The following is a 22,026-nucleotide window of genomic DNA, read 5'->3' as shown; positions in this document are numbered from 1 at the left end:
CTGAGCCTCTCCTTTTTCCGGAAGACCCCAAATTCCTCCCAGAAGGGCCATGGTCACCCTTAACACAAAAGAGGCTCTTCTCAAAGACGAGCTGTTCTAAACAGTGTCCTGACCATCCACAGAGCTCATGCTCGTTGCAGAAGATGCAGAGAGGGCTGGAAGTTGTGGGGCAAAAGAGAGAACCCCAGCCCAGCCCAGAGCACCCCTGACCACTGCTCACCAGCTCTCGTCCTCGGCTCCAGCCTGGTCACTCTCAGGGACCCCTCTGCCTGCTGCCCCATCCCCCTTCCAGCAGCCTCTCCCCAGATGGGAAAGAGGAGGAGGCAGGACCAGCCTGGCCACCACCTCCCCGTTGGCTCTGAGCCTGACCTTCATGCTTCAGATGTTCTCCCATGGCCCCAAAGCCAGGCAGGTCTGGCCATCGGCTGTCAACTGTCCCCAGTCCGTGAGGCTTCCTGAGGCCTTGAGAATCCTTATCCTTGAGTCTTTGGGGCCCCCAGGAATACCTGGGTGAGTTATTCTAAAAGTCCTGACTTGACATCTCCACTGGGAAGGTGGCATCTCCATCCGACTGTGGCCTCCCAAGGAGCCCCCTGCCCCCAAGGCTGCCCCATCACACACTCCCAGATGGGAAGGACCCTGCCCTGAGTTTAGCCAAAGTACCACATTCTTTCCCTGGCTTTGGCTAGAGTTCCTTGAAGACTGACTACAACTCTGCCTCTCCCCAGACTTCTGGGTGGACACAGGGCAGCTCTTTTTACTCTAAATGCTGGGGCCTACATGCCCTCCTCTGTGCAGAGCTGCCACATATGGTTGGGCAGGTTGTACACTGCACAGTGGCACTCTGAAAGAGGTGTAGGCATTATCGCAGACATTCTAGATTTGTATCCTTTCGCTATCGTTGAGATGGGGTCTAGCTGTGTTGTGCGGGCTGGTCTCAAACACGTGGCCCAGTGATCTCCCACCTCAGCCTCCTGAGTAGCTGGGACTACAGGTATGCACCAACTTGTCTGGCTTCGATGTCTACGCCTGTGAAGACAAGTCTCCAAAGGTGGAAGCAAGATGTCTTGTCTAATAAGGTCAGAAACGACTCACTCATCTTCCAAAGGTGAAAATAAAGTATACCCAAAAGGGGTCCTTATTTCTAGTCCTCAGAACTGGGGGCGGGCAGCGATTCCAGATAGTCACCTGAATGTTCATGCACCCCATCCTTCACAGGTCATTCATTGCCTCCCCCAGTCCCTCTCCCCTGGAGCCCTCCCCCACGGTCACATGATAGCGGCAACAAGGGTGTGGGAGGCGCTCACTGGCGCTCACTCCGTGCCAGGCTGGTCCTATGTGGAAACATCCAGTCCCATGGTTACAGGTCACTTGCTGCTCAGGGGCACTCAGCCTCAGGCTGTTACCAATGGGATCAGGATCCTGCTGGGGACAGGGCAGCGGGGCCACCCTTGCTCCACCGACTCCGAAGCTTCTTCGCCCTGGTGGCACACGGACACTGGAGGGAGCTTTCAAAAACCTGATGCCTGGACCTCACCCCACACAGATGCCACCAGAGCCTTGGTGGTGCACCCGGGCGTCATCTCCCTGGGTGATCTATCCTCCAGGAAGAGTTGGAACTGTGCATGTCACTCTGGCCTCGGCAGAGGGGTCAGTGGATAGACCCAGTCAGTCCCTCATGGCCCAATAAATGGCCCTGGAGACGCTGGCTGGGGTGGGCCAACTGGGCAGCCTGTCTAAAGGGCCTGTCTCACCTGGGAGGGACCCAGTGCTGTCACTGGGCCCTGAGTTCCCTCTTGGTGGCCTCTCTGTCCATGTGGCCTCATCCTTCCAAAGTCTTGCTGACCATCTTCACGTGACAGCTGGTTTCCAAGATGATAGACAGGCGGCTAAAGGCCCCAAAGGCCTCCACAGGAAGTCACCCTCATTCTCTGCCCCGCACTCTGTTGGTCACAGAAAGCCCCAGGCCTACCCAGGGCGGGGCAGAAGATGCCAGCTGTCCTGGGGGAGGCTGCTCTAGTGCAGAGAGGGAGGGGGGAGGGCTGTGGCGGCTTCGCAAACAATCTGGATCAAAGCTAGAATCTGGCTCCCACACCCCAGCAAGCCAGGGTGGCTCTGTGGCCAGGGTGTCCCCTGCACAGGGCCTGAGCACCAACAGGGGTGTAAGCCTGGGCTCCAGCCCTGGCTGCAGAGTAGCCATGACCCGTCAGGTAACACCACTGGGCCTTGGTGGTGTGGACTGTGAACTATCAAGGGAGTAAGCCTAAGGTGAAGGTCAGACTCGCTCTTGTTAGAGGAACAGCTCTGTCTGATCTGAGGAATCTGAGCTTGTGGAACCCCAGAGACACCCCAAACTGATCAACACGGGACGGGTCTTGAAGGATGCTCAGAGTTAATTTTTTTTCCTCCATCCCTGCCTAACAGTCAGGGTTCTCCAGAGGAACAGAACCAACAGGAGGGATGGTTATAAAAAGGGGTATGATTATTAGACTGGCTCACACAACCAGAGCTGGACCGTCCACAATGGCCATCTGCAGGCTGGAGAGCTGGAGGGGCCAGTCATTGGGCCGTCCAAGAGGCTGAAGCCTCAGAACAAGAGGGATCAGCAATGCTACCCTAGTCTGGGACCAAAGGCTTCTGGAACCCCCCCTGGAGAGTCACTGGCAGAGTCCACCTTGGAAGAGTGAAGGAGCTGGAGTCTGATGTCCTCAGGAGATGGCAGCCGCAAACAAGAACCTGCTCAAGAAGAACCCAGCTTGGCTCCACTGCTGCTCCCTGTTCTTCCCACTTCTTTTATTCCATCCAAGCCCTCATCTGTTATTTTTATACTTTCCTTTTAATTAATTAATTAATTTTTAGTTGTAGCTGGGCACAATATCTTTATTTATTTTTTATGTGGTGCTGAGGACCCAACCCAGGGCCTTGATCTTGCCAGGTGAGCGCTCTACCTCTGAGCCACAACCCCAACCCCAAAGCCCTCATCTTATTGGATGGTGCTGCCTGTGCTTGGGGAGGGTCTCCATTTCAGTTGGCTATCCCACATGCCAATCACTCCTAGACACACCCTCATTGACACACCCAGAAGCCTCTTGATCCTTGGTATCTCTTAATCCAATCAAGCTGACAATTCAAGTTGACCTTTACACTGCCATTCAGTATCTCTGTTTTGCATTTGGCCTTGGATTTTGCTCATTGTACAGGCACCATTTAGCCTCCTTTGCTTTTAAATGCTGGAGAATCCAGGGCAAACCAGCTTAAGCAGAAGAAGATCTTACTGACTCCTCCCTACAAAGTCCATGAGTCTAAGTGCTTCAGGTGTAGCTGACTGGAGCTCAAAGAAGTCACAATATGGGGTTCTCTGGTCCTAGGGGTATGATGGCCTCAGGATGGTGAACCTCATTCCCCTCTGGCTTCCAGATCCAATGTCCATGGAAGGAAATGCCTATCTCTTCCAGCAGATGTGCCCCATTAGGGGTGTTAGCTTGGAGCAGCTAGAGGTGGGCTAAGGAGAAGAGAGACATTCTATGTGATTGGTTAGGGCACATATTTGAGTTTCTCTGTTTAATCCTGGGTTGGCAAACAACAGGGAATACATGAGTTATTGCCTAAGTCCTGATCATTATGACCAGTGCTGTAGTTTGGGGTTTGAGTTCTGGGTCTGGCTGCTACAGAGGTGGTGGGTTACAGAGTTAATCATAGCTGGCCTATCCTTTGTCCACTTTTTCCTCAATCTTTTAGATGCACAACGGAGTTTGGTGGTCCTTAACAAACGCCTGCAGAATTGCAAGTCAAGTAGTCTTTGCATTAGTCAGTTTTGCATTACTATAACAAAATACCTGAGGCAGCTAAGTTATAAAGAGAAAGGATTTAGTTTATAGTTTGGAGAGTTCAGAGACCAAGATCAGATGGGTCCCATTGGTTTGGATCCTAGTAAGAGTGGCAGATGGCAGTACATCATGGCAGGACCACACATGGGGGAAAATGGTCACATCTTGAACAAGAGTAGAGAGAGAAGAATGCGGTCCCATTTCCCCATCAAGGACACAGTCTCCATGACCTAATGAGCTCTCACTAGGCCCCACCTCTTAAAGGCCCACAGCACCTCCCAATACTGCTACTCTGGAGCCCAAGTCTTTATCTATGGGTCTTTGGGGGAACTCAACATCCAAACCATACCGAGCCCCTTGAGGTCCCTCTGGTGGCCCTGACAAACCCTGCTTCCCCATCTGTCTCAGCAGCTCCACCTCCTGCCCTGGGGGGGACCAGCATCCTTCTCATCCATCACCCCACCTGACCTTTATAGCCTCTCTGTCTGATGCTTTTCGATCCTAAAGGACCCGCTGCCGTGGTCTGTCTGCCCACTGAACGGGAACCACACGGGCTACGAGGAGGAGTGTGAGAAGGCTTCCTCGACGCAGTACTTCTGGTACAGGAAGACCCTCAACATCTCCCCGTCCATCCAGGAGACCGGGGGTGTGCAGTGGGAGCCGGCGCTGTGCCTCATCCTGGCCTGGCTGATGGTGTATCTGTGTATCCTGCGGGGCACCGAGTCGACGGGCAAGGTGGGCCAGGGCCCCCGGAGGGTGCAGTGCTCCCTGAGGTGGGTGGGCGCAGGAGCAGTTGCCTGTCCCCAACCTTGGGCAAGGCCGGGAATTGCTTCTGCAATGCTGGGTAGGAGCTGGCTGGGGCCGAGGACACCCACAGTGTGGCCAGCACAGACCATCAACTAGGTCCCAGTAAAGATGGTCAGGGGTGGTGGGAGGTACAGCGTCAAATCTCAAAATGAGGGCTCATTCACTACTTTGTGAAAAATGAGGCTGGGTGCGGTGGCACACGCCTGTATCTCGGGAGGCTGAGGCAGGGGTATCGTAAGTTCAAAGCCAGCCTCAGCAAAAGCAAGGTGCTAAGCAACTCAGTGAGACCCTGTCTCTAAATAAAATACAAAAAAATAGGGCTGGGGATGTGGCTCAGTGGTCAAGTGCCCCTGAGTTCAATCCCCAGTACCCCTGCTCCCGAAAAAGGAAGTATTGGTGAGCTGTTTTGTGTATGAGCGCCCACAGAGCACACGGAGCAGTCAGGCCTGGTCTTCCCGAGTCTCCTGTCCTTGCTGAGTCCCCAGGTTTACGCTCCTCCCAGGGCTGACATGTTTGCTCTGAGAGATTCCGTCACCGGCCACCTGGGTGAATCTGTGGCCCAGGCCCTGTGCCCTGGTGGGCCCAGCCTCGGACACGGTCCCTCCTCACTGCAGACCCATGTGGTGGGCACTCACCTCGTCCCATCCTGCAACAGCCCATCCCAGCAGGTCCTTGCTGGAACCCCACTGAGGCTTAGAGGGGTGACATGACTTGCCCAAGGGCACAGTTATGAGGGCAGGGCCAGGGCAGAGCCACTCCCCTCTGTTGCACCTCCTCCTCCGTGAACTGTTATAGAGTGGTCAGGAACGGCTCCTCCCAGTAGGTTGAGCTGATCGTGCCCAACATCCTGCTCATACCATGGAAAAGAGAAGGAGCCACCTGGTGGGGACTGCAGACAGCCTCTGGGGAACTCGTCCCCTGCGGAGAAAGAGGGGACTCCCACGAGCTGGCCCCAGTGTCCCCTCAGTGCCTAGTGCTGGGGGCAGTGTCCCTGGGGCGCCTTCAGGGTGCTGGCGGATGCCCTGTCTTCCCCCTTATCCACCTCGTCTCCCTGTTGTCTCCTGATCCTGGGAACACTTATTACTCCTCTCAAGCTGTAATGACCCCAGCTCAGAAGCAGTGGAAGGACATGCCCTGCGTCTGTGTGCTGTCTGGGCGAGAGGACACAGAGCATCACACTGGTGGCTTTGGAAATTCATGGGAAGATGGCGCCATGCCTCAGAGGACATGGAAGGCTGAGTGTCATTCAAGCCCCTTGGGACAAGGGTCAATCACCAGCTGTGTTTCTCCCAGGAGGACCCAAAAGATAAGGGCACTCATACACAAAACGGCCCACCAAATACTCCTTTTTTCTGGGACAGGGGTATTGGGGATTGAACTCAGGGGCACTTGACCCAGCCCTATTTTTTTGTATTTTATTTAGAGACAAGATCTCACTGGCTTAGTGCCTCGCTTTTGCTGAGGCTGGCTTTGAACTGTGATCCTCCTGCCTTGGCCTCCTGAGCTGCTGGGATTTCAGGAGTGTGCACCACTGCGCCCATCTCCTACCAAATACTCCTTTGCTTGACTTAGAAGGCTCTGGTGTACTTAGGAAGTGATCTACAGAAAAAAATCGAACTGTGGGTGGGCAGACGTGCTTTTTTTAAAAAAAAAAAAAAATCTTTAAATTTGTTCTCTTTAGATGTACATGGCAGTAGAGTGTATTCTGGCCGATCACTACATGGAGTATAACTTATTCTATTTAGGGTCCCATTCTTGTGGTTGTACACCATGTGGAGTTTCCCTGGTCGTGTGTTCATATATGAACATTGGAAAGTTTTGTCCCATTCATTCTGTCTTTCCTATTTCCATCCCCTTCTCCTCCCTTCAATCCCCTTTGTCTAAACTAATGAACTTCTATTCTTCCTCTCCGCCCCACCCCTGGATGTGTATTAGCATCCACATATCAAAGATAACATTAGGCTTTTGGTTATTTGGGGTTGGCTTATTCCAGTTGGCATGGTAGTCTCCAGGTCCATCCACTTACTGGCAAATGCCATAATTTCATTCTTCTTGATGGCTGAGTAATACTCCATTGTGTATATGTACCACATTTTCTTTATCCACTCCAGATGTGCTGTGGAAGGCCTGTGTGCATGGTACTGGGGATTGAACCCAGAGATGCTCTCTCTACCTCTGAGCTACACCTTCAGCCCTTTTCATTTTTGATTTTGAGGCAAGGCCTCAGTAAGTCGCCAAGGCTGACCTGGAATTTATGGTCCTCCTGCCCCAGCCTCCTGAGTCGCTTGGATTGCAGGTGTGTGCGACACCATGCCTCAAAAAGGTCCCTATTTTGAGGCTTTGTAAAAGTTAGGATGATCCCCAAAATGAGAGGCTCCTGCCAAAGCTACCAAGAAAACCAAGAGAAAAATGTCCTTGAGTCGGGCACAGTGGCGCACACCTGTGGTGGCTCAGGAGGCTCACGCAGGAGGACTGAGAATTCAAAGCCAACCTCAGCAAAAGCAAGGCGCTAAGCAACTCAGTGAGACCCTGACTCTAAATAAAATACAAAATAGGGCTGGGGATGGGGCTCAGGGGTCGAGTGCCCCTGAGTTCAGCCCCTGGTACCCAAAAAGAAAGAAAGAAAGAAAACGAGAGAGAGGAAGGAAGGAAGGGAGGGAGGGAGGGAGGGAAGAAGAAGGGAGGAAGGGAGAGTCCTTGAATCTGCAATGCATGTGAACAGGGAAAAGATTTGCTTGACCAAAATTCCACTTTTGTGCAATTTCAAGCCTGAGAAAGTGAGCCTTTCATAGAAATTGGGTGGAGACTGTCACTCTTTCTCTCTGGCCTCATTACTGATTGCCCACATTTTGTTTTCAGACTGAACTCTTTATCTAGCACCGTGACAATTCCTACGTAGCTTCTGGGGTCTCTGCCATCTGGATGTGGTCGACTGGAGGCAGCTGGGCCACTCACCACCACGCACACTGGGGCCAGGGCGAAGGCGGAGCCCAGGGAAAGCCCCGATGCCCACCGGCCCCTCCTGTGTAGAATAGGAGGTTTCCTGGTGGTGACAGACGGGGTGGCCACAGCCAGCCAGCCCATTTCTTCAGCCCAACCTTGGACACTGTGTCCAACCAGGAATGTCCACGTCTCTTCCAGATGTCACTGGGGCAGGGCATGTGTCGACCCTGCCCTCCATCCCTCCCCAGGAGGCTGACTCCACCCTCTGACGCCCACAGGTGGTGTATTTCACGGCGTTGCTGCCCTACTGTGTGCTCATCATCTACCTGATCAGGGGCCTCACGCTCCATGGAGCTACCAACGGGCTGATGTACATGTTCACGCCCAAGGTACAGGCTGCAGGGGAGGGACCCTGAGGATGCCTCTCTGTCACATCCCGCCACCTTCTGGGGAGGCTGGAGGTGGGAGGGAGGGGGAAGCTGCACACAGAGGGTGCTGGGAGCTCCGAGGCTGGGGCTAGGGGTGTGGGTCACTTGGGGGCTGGACCGCCTCCTCAGGAGGTGGTCCCCAGTCCGTGAAGTCTTGCTTCCAGTCCCTCCTGCCCTCACTGCCCCCAGCCAACTGCTGCCCCAGCCTCCCTTCTGGCCTCCCTGCCCCAAAGCCCCACCCAGACTCTCCCCAGAGCCGGGTGCCACAGGCTCGGCTCCATCATCTCCCTCACCTGTTACCTGCTTCCTCCAGGTCATCCACCATCCCCTCCCAACTCCCCATTTTCCAGCACCCCACAGCTCATCAGCGGGGAACCTGTGGGGTGGACAAGTTCTTCATTTAGAAAATCTAGCACCTGGAATCAGAATAACTGTACCATCCCCACAAATGCACCCTCTTGTTCCAAACGTCCACAATAACAGCACCAGATGCAATCCAGACCTGAACTCCACCTCCAAGCCACAACCACTTAATATCCAGACTCACAGAGTACCTGGCTGGTGGACCAGAGATCAGTGCATTTTTTAAAAAAAAAAATCATTTTACCCTAAATGTTCGGTTGCAAACCTCCTGTGGGTAAGGTGCCACGGAGGATACGACCTGAGAAGGCCACACAGTTATCCTCCTGGGGAATGGACTGGGCAGGAGAGCTGGGCTCCAGCCCCAGGTTGCCCTGACTGGCTGCGCCCTGGAAGCCCCATCCCTTCTGCCCTGGGCCTCCCTCTCCCATGGATCTGAGAGCCTGGGCACGGGGCCCTGGGTTCATGGGCCCTGTCCCCTGCTGGTCCTCAGATCGAGCAGCTGGCCAACCCCAAGACCTGGGTCAATGCGGCCACACAGATCTTCTTCTCGCTCGGCCTGGGCTTCGGCAGCCTGATCGCCTTCGCCAGTTACAACGAGCCCAGCAGTAACTGCCAGAAGCACGCCATCACCGTGTCCCTCATCAACAGCTCCACCTCCATATTCGCCAGCATCGTCACCTTCTCCATCTACGGCTTCAAGGCCACCTTTAACTACGAAAGCTGCTTAAACAAGTAAGCCTGGGCTGTCCCCCAGAGACGCCGGCCTCACACGGGGGCCGAGTCCCCAGAGCTCTGAGCTGAAGTGGGGACAGGGAAGAGGTGACGTTCAAAGGCCCAGGGGTCACCGAGAGCACCCGTTTGGGAGTCCTCAATCCAGGGTCAGTTTCAGGCTTCCCACCATCAGGACCAGAAGCTGAGGGAGGGTCCTGGGGCCAGTCAAGGTCGGCCTTACAGGGAAGGGGCTGGTTTGTGGGGTTCTGTGTACCTAGCAGAAGAGAGCATTCAACCCACAACTTCAGTGTCTGCTGATCCGTCTCCCCAGTCTCAAAAGTATCCAAAGCCCAGCATTTGGTGCCCACCAGGCTCCCAGGCCTGGGCAGGCAGAGGTGGGCGGATCACCCGAGCCCAGGAGTCCAGACCAGCCTGGGTAGTAACACAGGGAGTCCCCATCTCAAAAGAGAAAAATAAAAATAAATTAAATTTTTTTTAAAAAAATAAAGTAACCAAGTCCTCTCTGGCCAAACCCCAGAGAGGACCAAAACTTGACCAAAACCACAGAAGCACCCTCTAGAAGGTGAGATTCCAACATGGCAGCCCTGTTTCCATTAAAGTTTAAATTCATGCCGGCTAATTTACCTTGGAATAATTTGCATGCCAACATGAACTTCCATTTAGATAATTCCAGATTTCCTTTCAATTCTTCCTCAGTGGCACTGGCCACACTCAAGTAGTCTGTCACCGCACGTGGTTAGTAGTGACAGATTGAAGCAGATCCATCATCAGAGGAAATTCCGTCACACTTCCCTGGTCCAGGTGTTCAAAGGGCCTCAGGTGGGGGTCTGGCTCCTTTTGTCCTGCCCGTTTATATCTGAGGCTTTCTCAAAGCCATCACAGCTTTACCCTGTCTCCGAAAGAGTCACCAGTCCACAGATCCCCACCTAAACCAGAAGGTAGAGGCTGGTGGGAGGACAGATCCCCACCCCCACCCCAGCTTCTGAGAGCCCTTGGGGATAGCGACCTTGCCAGCCAGTGAAGGTCAAGCTGATGGTCTGCTCTGCAGGGTGATTCTGCTGCTGACCAACTCTTTCGACCTTGAAGATGGCTCTGTGACAGCCAGCAACCTGGAGCAGGTGAAGGACTACCTGGCGTCCACCGATCCGAGCAGATACAGCGAGGTGGTCCCACTCATTAAAAACTGCAGCTTGGAGTCAGAGCTGGACACGGTAAGGCACCTGGGAAGGGCGGGGCTGGCCTCTCCACACACTTCCCAGGGGCCCTGAGAACTGCCACCCACCCAGTCCCCGGACACCAGGAAAGATGGATTTACTTTCCCTGTAACTCAGAGAACAGAGACTTGACCCCCGCTCTCCCCAGGCGCTGCTGGGGACCCCTCCTTATTATAAAGCCCCATTGGGTTCTCTGCCTTCCTTCTTTCTCCTTTTCTCTTAATTTTAATAATATAGGAAGGTATGGGCAGAGAATAAAATAGCAAACACCCCTAGAGCTGCCTCTCAGGATGAATACTTGTAATCAGTCTGTCGTTATTTTTAAAAGGATGTTTCAGGGACAAAATTAAATTCTCCTTCATTATAGGTCCTAAGTTTTCCCTACTCACCGGAGACAAGAACCTTCATTTTTATTACATATGTGTGTGTATATATGTATATATTCTTTTTAAACTGTATTTTATTAGCACATATTTAGGCACGTCTATGGGGTACAGTATGATAATTTTTTGGTGCTGAGGATGGATACATGTATATAACATGTAATTATCCACTCAGGAAAATGAGCACCTCCATCTCCACAAACATTAATCATTTTCCTGTGTTAGGAACTTTTGAACCCTTCTTATCCAAAACAGTTATTTTGGAACTTAGCAGCACAGACTGTCAGAGATTAGACAATTTCCAGCACTATGGCTGAGTTACATCCCAGCCTCTATATTGTTTATTTTGAGACAGGGTCTTCCCAAAACTAATTCCTCCTCTGTCAGTCCCTTGTTTGATGCTTGTCCTCTAACCTCTTGGCCAGGTGTGGTGGTGCATTCCTGTAATCCCCACTACTCAGGAGGCTAAGGCAGGAGGATCTTGAGTTTGAGGCCAGCCTCAGCAACTTAGTGAGACCCTATTGCAAAAACAAACAAATAAAAAATGCTCCTCTAACTCCTTTTCATGCTTCTTCCTCACTATCCTTCCTGCTCTGGTGACCACCATACCACTCTCCATCTCTGAGATTGATTTTTTTTTAGTTTCCATGTCTTTCTGTATCTGAATTATTACATTTAATGTTTGCAATTTTATCTATATTGATGCAAGTGTCAGAATTTCATTCTTTTAATGGCTGGATAAGGTTCCATTGCATATGTGTACCACATTTTCTTTATCAATTTGTCCACTGATGTCTCCACATCTTGGTTATTGGGAATGATACTACAATAAGCACATAGAGCAGTGTCTCCTTGATAGAATGATTTCATTTCCTTTGGGTATAAATGCAGTAGTGGGAATTATTGAATCATATAGAAATTCTACTTCTTGTTTTCTGAGGAGCTTTCAGAGTGTTTTCCATAATTACTGTATGAATTTACATTCCCACAGTGTAGGAGTTTGTGAGCATTTGTTTGTTTGTTTTATATGTTTGATAATAGCCACTCTAACTGGAATAAGATATGACTTGGGCTTTCATTTCCTTGATGATTAGTGAGGTTGAGCATCTTCTCATGTACTTGCATGTTTTCTTTTGAGAAATGCCTATTCACATCATTCAACATTTTTAATTGGATGATGTGGATTTTTGCTATTGAATAGTTGGAATTTAGCCAAAGAAATTTTTTAAAAATCTCTACAATGAAAATCACAAATTACTCATGAAAGAAATTCAAGAGGACACATACACACTCTCTCTTGAAAAGATATCCCATGTTTATGGATTGAAAGAATTAACATTGTTAAAATGTCCATACTACCAAAAACAGTCTACAGATTCAGTGCAACCCACATCAAATACCAATGGCATTCTTCACAGAAGAAAAATTCTAAAATTCCTATGGGACAACAAAAGACCCAGACTATCCAAAGCAACCTTGAGAAGGAAAAAACAAAAACAAAAACAACTAGAAGCATCACAATACCTGACTTCAAAACACCCTACAAAACTATAATCAAAAAAGGCATGATGCTGGCATAAAAACACACACATAGACCAATGGAACAGAATAAAGAGCTCAAAAATTAATCCATATGCATAATCCATACTATTTTTTTTTGTACCAGGGATTGAATCCACGGGTGCTTAATCACTGAGCTACATCCCAGCCTCTTTATTGTTTATTTTGAGACAGGGTCTTGCTAAATTGCTTAGGGCCTTGCTAAGTTGCTGAGGCCGACTTTGAACTTGTGATCCTCCTGCCTCAGCCTCCTGAGCTGCTGACACCACTGATTTTTGACAAGGTACCAAGAATATAAATGGAAGAAAGAATAGTCTCTTCAATACACAATGCAAGGAAAACTGGATATCCATGTGCATAAAAAGGAAACTGATCTCTGTCTATTGCCAAATTCAAAAATCAATTCAATATGGACCAAAGACCTAAATGTAAGACCTGAAATGTAAGACTAGAAGAAAACAAAGGAAGAACTTCAAGACATTGGTATAGGCAATGATTTTTTAGATAACACCTCAAAGGCACAGGCATCAAAAGCAAAAATAGACAAATGGGATTATATCAAGCTAAGAAGCTTCTGCACAGCAAAGGAAAAGTGAACAGAGTGAGAAGACAGCCAGCATATGGGAAAAATATTTGTAGACCATGTGTTTACATATTCTTAGATGATATCATTGCTTTGTTGGTGGTTTTTAAGTGAGCCTAAGTGGTCCTGGAGGACACTTCTCTCATTCAACAGTTTAATTTTGAGACCTGTCCATAATAATACATTTAGAATCTCACACATTCATTTTAAGTGCTATATTTATTTTATTCCATCACACAATGATACCACAACTTATTTATCCATCCCTTTACTAATAGATATTTGGATGCTTTTCACATTTTGATTTTAAAATAATTTTTATAGTTTACAGAATTCTCTCTGCTATGCTAGGATCTTCATTTTTTCCCACAATAATTTTAGGATAACATGGGCAGGTTTCACTGGGAGGGATCCCTTAGGGAATTTTCATTAGAGTTGCATTGATAATTTTATAATGTCATTTGGAAAGAATTAATATATTTTGAATCACGACTTCTGATTCAGGAACAGGCTTTCTCTCATTCACTTAGGTCTTTTGTTCCTTTTTATTTTTTAATTTTTTTTTTTCATGTTCATGAACCTTTATTTTATTCATTTATTTATATGTGGTGCTGAGAATCAAATCCAGTGCCTCACACATGCTAGGCAAGTGCTCTACCACTGAGCTACAGCCCCAGCCCAGGTGTTTTATTCTACAACTAATTTTCTACATGAATATTTTGGCAAATCATTTAGTGGATTTATATTGCCTTGTTGTTATATTGCTATTGTGAGTGGAACCCCCGCCCTTTTCTATCATGTTTATTTTTGATGTAAAGGAAAGCTATAGGTTTTGTACATTGATCTCATACCTAGCGACTTTGATGAATTTGCCTACAAAATTTCATATTCATTTATAGATTTGCTTCTGGGCTTTTTTTTTTTTTTTTTGGTGTAAACAGACACAATTTTGTATTTTCAGTAGTTGTATCTCATTTCATTTTCTTATTGTATGCACCAGGGCTTTGAGCCTAACAGAAGTGTCAGCAAGCATATTGTCTAGTTCTTATACTTAATGTAAATACTTCTAAAGACTTCTAGAGAATTCTTTCCAAGAATAGGGAAGAGGGAGAGCGTGGCTCTGGTCTCCAGGGAGGCTGCAGGAGGCTGGTCTCTTGGGCTTGTTGGTCCCTTGGTTACATGGGGGAGGCATTCTGGGTTATTTCACCTGTGGGGCAACACTTTCTTTCTCCTGGTGATTCAGCCCCAGATCCCTGCCTGCCCCACCCTGGGGTGTGACCCTCCCTTCCTGGGAGAATCGCATGACAAGACCCCATCCTTAGGCATCAAGGCCTAGATTCTGTTTAGCACCACGGGGCCCTTGAGCACCAGGTCCTGTTCAGGCCTCTCACCTCCCATTTCCTTTTTGGTTTTGGTTTGATTTTTCCCTCACTAACTTTTGAACTTGGCTCTGTGTCCATGAACTATATGGTTACTCATTTATTTAGACTTTTTTCCCCTGTTCTGTTTGTTCTTTTCTCTCTTTCTCCCCCACCGTCTTCTCATTCCATGTAATCCTCTACCATTTGAAATGTGGATGCCTGTTTTGTTTTTTTTTTTTCCTGGAAATTTTCCTGTGCATATTTAACTTAACAAAGTCTAATGTTAGACCGTCTCTTGATTTCCCTCCCAAGTAGCAAAAAGTCTTTTGAACACTCTCCTCCTATCCCTCTGGTTTTAAATACAATTGCTATCCAGTTCTTTTTAAACCCCCATATTGCAGTAGTATACATGCTTGGCATATGCAAAGCTCAGAATATGGCTTCTTTTGGCTAGTTCCAAGGTGCCCAGGTTGCTTAGAACTGAGTGTAGGACAGGAGACTGTCAATCCTATGGGTGTGCAACTGGTATCTTCTCACCGCGAGCAGGCTGTCCAGGGCACTGGCCTGGCCTTCATCGTCTACACTGAGGCCATTAAAAACATGGAGGTGTCCCAGCTGTGGTCCGTCCTCTACTTCTTCATGCTGCTGGTACTGGGCATTGGGAGCATGCTGGGAAACACGGCAGCTATCCTCACCCCTCTGACTGACAGCAAGGTCATTACCAGCCACCTGCCCAAGGAGGCCATCTCAGGTCAGTGGGCTAGCCAGTGGAAGAGGTTGGGTTAGGGTGGGCTGGGAGGTGACGGCAAGTCAAGGCTAAGTTTCCTCAAGGGCCCTGTGCTTCTCAAGGCGGCCCCAGGTGACAGAAGCAACCTCACTACAGTCCTGTGCTTCCTTAGCTGCTTGTAATCAGAGACCTATGAGTCAGCCTGTGCATTCCCTTCTCAACATCCCAGGAAAGGTCACCCAAAACTTAAATCCTGCCCCACCTCCCCAACCTGACACTACAGCATGGGAGAGAGACTGTTTCAGTGTTTTGGTCAGCTTTTTCACTGCCGTGGCTAAAAGGACCTAACCAGAACAACTGTAGAGGAGGAAAAGTTTATCTGGGGGCTCACAGTGTCAGAGGTCTCAGTCTATAGACAGCAGACTCCATTCCTTGGGGCTCAAGGTGGGACTGAATGTGATGGCAGAAATGTGTGACAGAGGGAAGTAGCTCACATGATGACCAGGAAGCAGAGAGAGAGAGAGAGAGAGAGAGAGAGAGAGGTCTCCACTTGTCAAATATAAAAATACACCAAAGCCACGCCCCCAATGCCCCACCTCCTAGCCACACCCACCTACCTTTAGTTACCACTGTTAATCGCATCAGGGGATTAATTCACTGATGGGGTTAAGCTTTCACAACCCAACCCTTCTCCTCTGAACCTTCTTGCACTGTCTCACACTGAGCTTTTGAGGGACCCTTCACGTCCCAACCATAACATTCAGCTTCTGTTCATTGAAGCATCACGATTACAAGCATATATTACTTAAGGACGCTGCAATGAATTTTTACCTATAGGTCCTTCCAAATATCCACCACCTAGGTCAAGAACTTTGCCCAGACCCCAGAGAGCTCCTTCTCAGATTCCTTCCCGGGCAATAAGCATGCCTACAGCCCTCCCCTATTCTGAGTCCTACCATTTTAGTTCTCTCTGCACTGTCCTTGAACTGTGGATCAATGAAGTCTGTTGTCTTCATTCAAAATCCACGAAATCCACTGCGTGGTCATGGGCAGTAATTGCCAGACACTCTTCCTGTCGTACAAGAAGCCATTGAAAGAGCGCAGACCAGTTTCTCCATCCATTCAGCTTTCCTTGGGGTCGTTAGTGAAGGAACCAGCTTCTCCCAGAACATCTTTCCTGGCTTCGCTCTACACCATTCCCACCAGTCATGAGGACCTCGGAGCCTGGCTCTCTGCCTGTGCCGTGGCTGGTGCCATGCCTCCACCACGCCCAGGGTGATCCAAACCCAGCTCCCCTCCCATCTCCTTCAAGTCCTGATTCCCTTAGTTGGAGCCGCCTGCCTTTCTTGAGGGTCTGCTTGCACTTAGCATCCTGCTCAGAATCCTGTCTCTGCAGCCAGCATGTGTGCAAGCAGCTCCCCAGACAGCACTTACCCCTTTTTCCTGGTGTCATCCCTTGAAGATGGCAGTGGGGCTCAGCGGCCATCACTATCTGGTGTGCAGTGGAAAGGAGTGGGAGCTTAGGCTTCAAACCCCTCCTGGGGTCCCATCTGAAGGAGACGGGGACAAAATCCAAATTCTGGAGGCTGAGGCACCTGTGTCTGAATCCTGACTCTGCCACCGTGTGCTGTGGGCCGTTGGATGAATTGTTTGACATCTCTGAGCCTTGGCTTCCCACTGGGGAAGTGATTCCTGATACCTGCCTGGCAGGTTTAAGGGTACAATTCATAGCCAGTGCCTGGTACATAGTAGGAGCTGGGTAAACACTAAGTTTCTTCCCCACTCTGGTGGTATGAAAGATATCTCCAGGAAGTCCTGATGGAGATCCCTACCTCACATTCAAGCCTTTTCCCTGATTGACTGTCCATGAGCTCTGGAGCTGAGTGGATGGGATCAATATCATCCCCAGCCCCACAGCCCAGGTGAGAGTCCCAAAAGAGCAAATGCTCACCACTCTCACTTTCCCAAGGAGCCTAGCATCACCCTCTTCCAATCCATGTGGATGAACCCATTGGCCAGAGTCCCCTTAGGAGCCTATGGCTCCTGCTGCCCCATAGAAAATCGGATGCATGGGCGGAAGTGTGGGCAGGTGAGCCCTTGGTCTTGTGCCCCCAGGTCTGCTGTGCCTCATCAGCTGTGCCGTCGGCTTGGTGTTCACCATGGAGGCCGGGAACTACTGGTTTGACATATTCAATGACTATGCGGCCACGCTGTCCCTGCTGCTCATCGTCCTGGTGGAGACGATCGCCTTGTGTTACGTGTACGGGCTGAGGAGGTGAGCAGGCTCCAACCCTTGCCAGCTACGTGGGGGAAACGCAGCGGAAGGGGGACAACCCACAAGAAAAATCACCACGACTCAATGTCATTTCACTCCCAGAAGTTGGCCCTTTGCCCTTGGATCTCGGCTATTTCTCTGCCTCGCTTCACTCTGTTATAGGAAGTTTCCCCGCTGACCCTGCTGGACCCCACAGCTTACTCGGTGGAGAATTTTTATACCTCCAGGTCCTAGATGCCCCGATCATTGGCTAACATCAGTGTTTTTCAAGGACTTGGATCAAAGTCCATTGAGAACTAGGAATTTTGGCAAATTCAAAATGTGGTCAGGTTCTCAACCCTGCTGCCCAGGCTGGCACAGCAATGTGGCCCGTCTCCCCAGGTCATGAAATGGGCAGCTGGGCTCACAACCCCTGGCCTACAGCAACTTTCAAACTTGAATGTGCCTCACAGCCACCCGGGGGCTCATGCAAACAAGGGTTGCAGGGCCCCACCGGAGGTTCTGGTTAAGGAGTCTGGGGTGAGAGACAAGAGTTCTCATTTTAAGCCAGGTGCAGTGGAGCACACCTGCAACCCCAGTGACTCGGGAGGCTGAGGCAGGAGGATCTCAAGTCAAGCCCAGCCTGGGCAACTCAGACCCTGTCTCAAAAAACAAAAAAACAAACAAAAAAAGGTCTGGGGATGTAAGTCAGTGGCAGAGCACCTGGATTCAATCTCCAGTACCAAAAAAATGAATGAAAAGAGAGTTCTCATTTTTGCATGTCCCCAGGTAGTCTGGGGCCACACTTTGAGACATGGTCTAGTGACATACTCCTCCAATTGTGGTCCCTTGAGCAGCAGCAGCAGCAAGGAGCAGAGAGCCTGCTAGAACCTGAGGACCTCAGGCTACCCAGTGCCACTGAGGCAGCTCATCAAATTAACATGTTCTGAGCTCGTGGCAGGCGCTGCTCCAGCGTGAGCTGGGATCAGGGGACCAGGCCACTTTGTCTTACCTCCTCTTTCCCCGGTGTCTTCTGATGTTCCACACTGGTTTGGGATGGAAAGGGAGACCAGCTGCAGCACTCTAGCAGGCTGGAGGTCCCTTGAGAGGCATTCCTCACTGTGCCTGGAACAGCTGAGATTTCCTGACATGCCAAGGGATTGCCCACAATCAATGCATCTCAGGACATAAGTTGAAGCCAGCTGGCTGTCTTTCCTGTAGCTCTCACGGAACCCGGAAGACACTTGAGATTCACAGAGAGGGGTTATAATCTGCAGCATTCCCCACCTACTTGGCTCTTAAAAAAAAAAAAAAAAAATTATTTATTTTTATGTGGTGCTGAGGATCGAACCCAGTGCCTCATCACATGTGCTAGGCAAGTGCTCTACCACTGAGCCAAGACCCCAGCCCCCTCCCTCGGCCATTCTATCCTCCCCTCTTCTTCCTTTCACATCTCATAACATTTTGAGGACACTAGCATGAGGGTGACCAAGTCTTCCATTTTCCCCAGCACCAAAGGGTTTCCTGGGATACAGGCCTCTCAGTATTAAATCCAGGAAAGTCCCCAGTAGAATGGGACAGATTGGTCGCCTAGAAAATGCCAGTCTAGAAGGAGCAATTGGTCCCTAAAGAGGGTGTTTCAGAGCAAAGGGAGAAGGTTGGGGAGAGAGGAACGGAACTTTGGGTTCACTGGAGGTCGTGGGGAGGGGAACAAGCCCATCAGAAGAGTGGTGGGAAGGCAGGAGGCACAGAGAAGAAAAACGGAGCTCCAGTTTGGAAGGACTTGTAATGAGAGGAGTGGCCAGGAGAGGGCTCTTCTGCTCGCTGAGGGCGCAGCGCCATCTAGTGAACTTCTGAGGCAGTGTCCTGCCTCCTCCTCTGCAGCCTGCTCTTCCCACCTTTCTCTCCAGGAGTGGCTAGGGGTGAGAGGGACACCCTCTCACCTGGGCCCTGGAATACAGCTCAGTGACAGATCGCTTGCCTAAAATTCTCGAGGCCCTAGGTTTGATCCCCTTTACCCAAAACTCCACACTGGGGTTAGATGCAGGGAGGCAGGGGCTGTGACCACTGCTGGTGACAGTGACATCTTGCCTCACCCCAGCCTTCCTGCCAAGGTGGCTTCTCCCATAGTGAGAAGCAGATTTTAAGGCAGGAGGAACTCTGCCACCTGGGTGCCTTCAGTGAGTCCCAGCCCAACCCTGGGCCTCAGTCTCCTCCCCTGTAAAATGGGGAGAGAAGTTGGGCCAACATGTCCCTAAGTGCTAAAGTACACATGTGGGTCCTGGACCAGGATCTGATCGGCCTGTGGAGGAGTACTGCTGTGTGCTGCTACGTTAGTGTGCAGCCAGGGTGGGAGTGCTGTTGGCCTGCGGCCTCCAGCTTCTGGAAAGCACAGCCCTGGCTCCTCTGGGCCCACTCCTCCAGCTCTTCCTGGCCAGGGTCCAGGCCCTTTGGGGCCAAGGCCAGACTCTCTTTGCTACAAGACCTGCTGTTCGCAAGCAGAAAGCAATTCTGCTCTGCGGGTCCTGGGAGCGTTTCTAATGGGCAGTAGAGCCACCTGGATGGGAGTGGAGGGGAAGCAAAACCACCTGAGGGCCCCCGTCCTTGAAGACGGACTGGACTGCTAGTACCCATGCACCCTGTCCCCACTGTCACTGGGAGCTGCCTTCTGGTCTACTCTGGCAGCCAGTACCAGGAAGATGTCTCCTGGTGTCCTCCTATCAGCAGGGGTTGCTTTGTCACCCCTCTTGGGCAGCCTCAGCCTCTTTCCCCTTGCCCCTGCTAGAAGGTGTCAGAGAGGCACCCGGGGTGATGTTCAAACATAAATCGTGCCCCAAACAAAATCTTCCTAAGTGATGGGGTGTGCAGACTGGACCCCTCTCACCTCCAGAAGCATCAATAACCCAGACTTTCTCTCCCCATGATCCATATAGATTTGAAAATGAACTTCAGGCCATGACTGGCAGAGCCCTCAACTGGTACTGGAAGGCCATGTGGGCCTGTGTGAGCCCGCTGCTCATCATCGGTCTCTTATTCTTCTACCTGAGTGACTACATCATCACAGGGACCCTGCAGTACCAAGCCTGGGATGCCACCCAGGTATCTGCTGTCCCCACAGGACAGGGCTGGCCACACCAAAGCACAGCTTTTAGTTCTCTGACACCCGCTGTGGTATGGAGAGGTCATTGGTCACAACATGAAAACCTCACCAAGGTATTATACAAATGCTCAGTCCAGGACAGCAAAGCCGGGTATGTTTTTAAATGTGTCCCAGTGATGACACAGTCTCCTCCGGAGCATCCCAGTGGACCTTTACCTAGGTATTGAGAAAGTGTCCCTGAAAAGGCTGCTGGTTCCCGACTCCTGGGCAGGGAACTCCTCCTCCATCTGGGTGCCACATTGAACAGAGATACAGAGCACATTTACCACCACAGAAAGTTCTAGTCTGGGTTCAAGGTGGACCTACATTTAGGTGCCCTGGACAGTGCCCCTGAGTGAGGTGTCAGATTGTCCCTATTTATGGAAGAGTGAGAAGTGGACTCCTAGCACATTTGCTGTGAACTGCAGGGTTGGGGTGGCCTCTGGTGTGGCATGGCAGCCCCTCAGGTCTCTTCCCACCCCATGCTGCCTCTCCAACTCCTTGAGGGCTGAGGCCTGGGCATAGTGCTCAGAAGGTTCTATGGAAAGGTTTCCTCTACTGACACTCTCCCTCCTTGCAGGGTCAGCTGGTGACCAAGGATTACCCGGCATATGCTCTAGCTGTTATTGGGCTGCTTGTGGCATCCTCCACTATGTGCATCCCCCTGGTGGCCCTGGGGACTTTCATCATGCATCGCTATAAGAGGGGAGACACAGCCCCCGTGGCCTGAGAACTGGACCTCCCAGAGACGCCCCGTGTCACAGCTGCTGCAACTGGTGGAAGCGCCTTGGCTGCTTTTAAAATACTTCGGCCTCCAGGATTCACTCCCAGCCTCCAGAGATGACACAAAATTCAGAAGCCGCGGAGGAGGAAGATTCCCTGGGAAGAAAGCAGGCTGCTCACAAAACCAGCCTCCACCCTTTGCAGGCCCCGAAGGCCACAGCATGCTGCTTCCTTGTCACCAAGGTTAAGGCTAGGCTTGAAGATAATTGTTTCCTTGATTCTACAAAGTCCTAGGAGTAAGGCACACTGTGAGTTGAAATTTTACCATCATTCTTTGGGATCCAAATATAAGCAATTTGGTTTTTTGCTGAGGAGACACCAAAATATTAGAGAACAATACTTTTACTTCAGTTGGAGGAGTTTTGAAGTACCTAAGGTGCCACATTTGAATACTGTCAGTGTTTAATTACGCTTTTGTTTTGTTTTACTCAGTGAACATGTGACTTCTGTGTTCCCTGTCCACTTTTTACATGTGAAGAAGACTGACTGGCCATCGAGAGAGACCTTTACTGGGCCCCAAAGGCAATCACCTGTCTCTCATCTAAGGTCTCTCACAGTGGTCCAGGAATAGCCCTCTTTACAAAAACTGCCCCAAGTACAGTTTGCAACCCCCAAATCCCTGAGGAATATGAATAGATATCCCATTCATGGTGTCTTAGTGCCTTAGAAAAGGTTCCAGAAATTACTGTGAAGATGAAGAGTAAATTTAACTTTCCCATATATTTAAAATGATATTTGGGCATAACAACTCTATAAAGAAAACAAACATCAATTACAGTGTTTATTTATCTGCACATAAGAAAGTTTTCTAAAATGTACGTAATTTAAACAGCATCTTATTACTGAAGATACACCATAGTATGATTATAGCATTAGCCCACCATGTGAATCTATTTTACTCTAATAAAGTAGGTTAACATTA

The 22,026-nt window shown here is 50.0% G+C and overlaps 1 protein-coding gene across 1 annotated transcript in view; it reads left to right on the top strand.

Moving 5' to 3' along the window:
* Positions 1-22,026, top strand: part of Slc6a20 (solute carrier family 6 member 20) — a 42,058-nt gene extending 20,032 nt beyond the window's left edge. Inside the window, exons 4-11 of the mRNA XM_046437700.2 lie at positions 4,335-4,562; positions 7,856-7,966; positions 8,859-9,100; positions 10,149-10,311; positions 14,748-14,952; positions 17,044-17,203; positions 20,116-20,281; positions 20,902-22,026. Coding sequence (XP_046293656.1) covers positions 4,335-4,562; positions 7,856-7,966; positions 8,859-9,100; positions 10,149-10,311; positions 14,748-14,952; positions 17,044-17,203; positions 20,116-20,281; positions 20,902-21,051 — 1,425 coding nt within the window. The 3' untranslated portion in view covers positions 21,052-22,026. The remainder of the gene's footprint in view (positions 1-4,334; positions 4,563-7,855; positions 7,967-8,858; positions 9,101-10,148; positions 10,312-14,747; positions 14,953-17,043; positions 17,204-20,115; positions 20,282-20,901) is intronic.

The sequence above is a fragment of the Marmota monax genome, unplaced genomic scaffold (assembly GCF_021218885.2).
Source record: "Marmota monax isolate L192 unplaced genomic scaffold, Marmota_monax_Labrador192_F-V1.1 WCK01_AAM20220418_F8-fsc00021, whole genome shotgun sequence".
Classification (NCBI taxonomy): domain Eukaryota; kingdom Metazoa; phylum Chordata; class Mammalia; order Rodentia; family Sciuridae; genus Marmota; species Marmota monax.
This window is presented reverse-complemented; position numbering and strand designations above follow the sequence as displayed.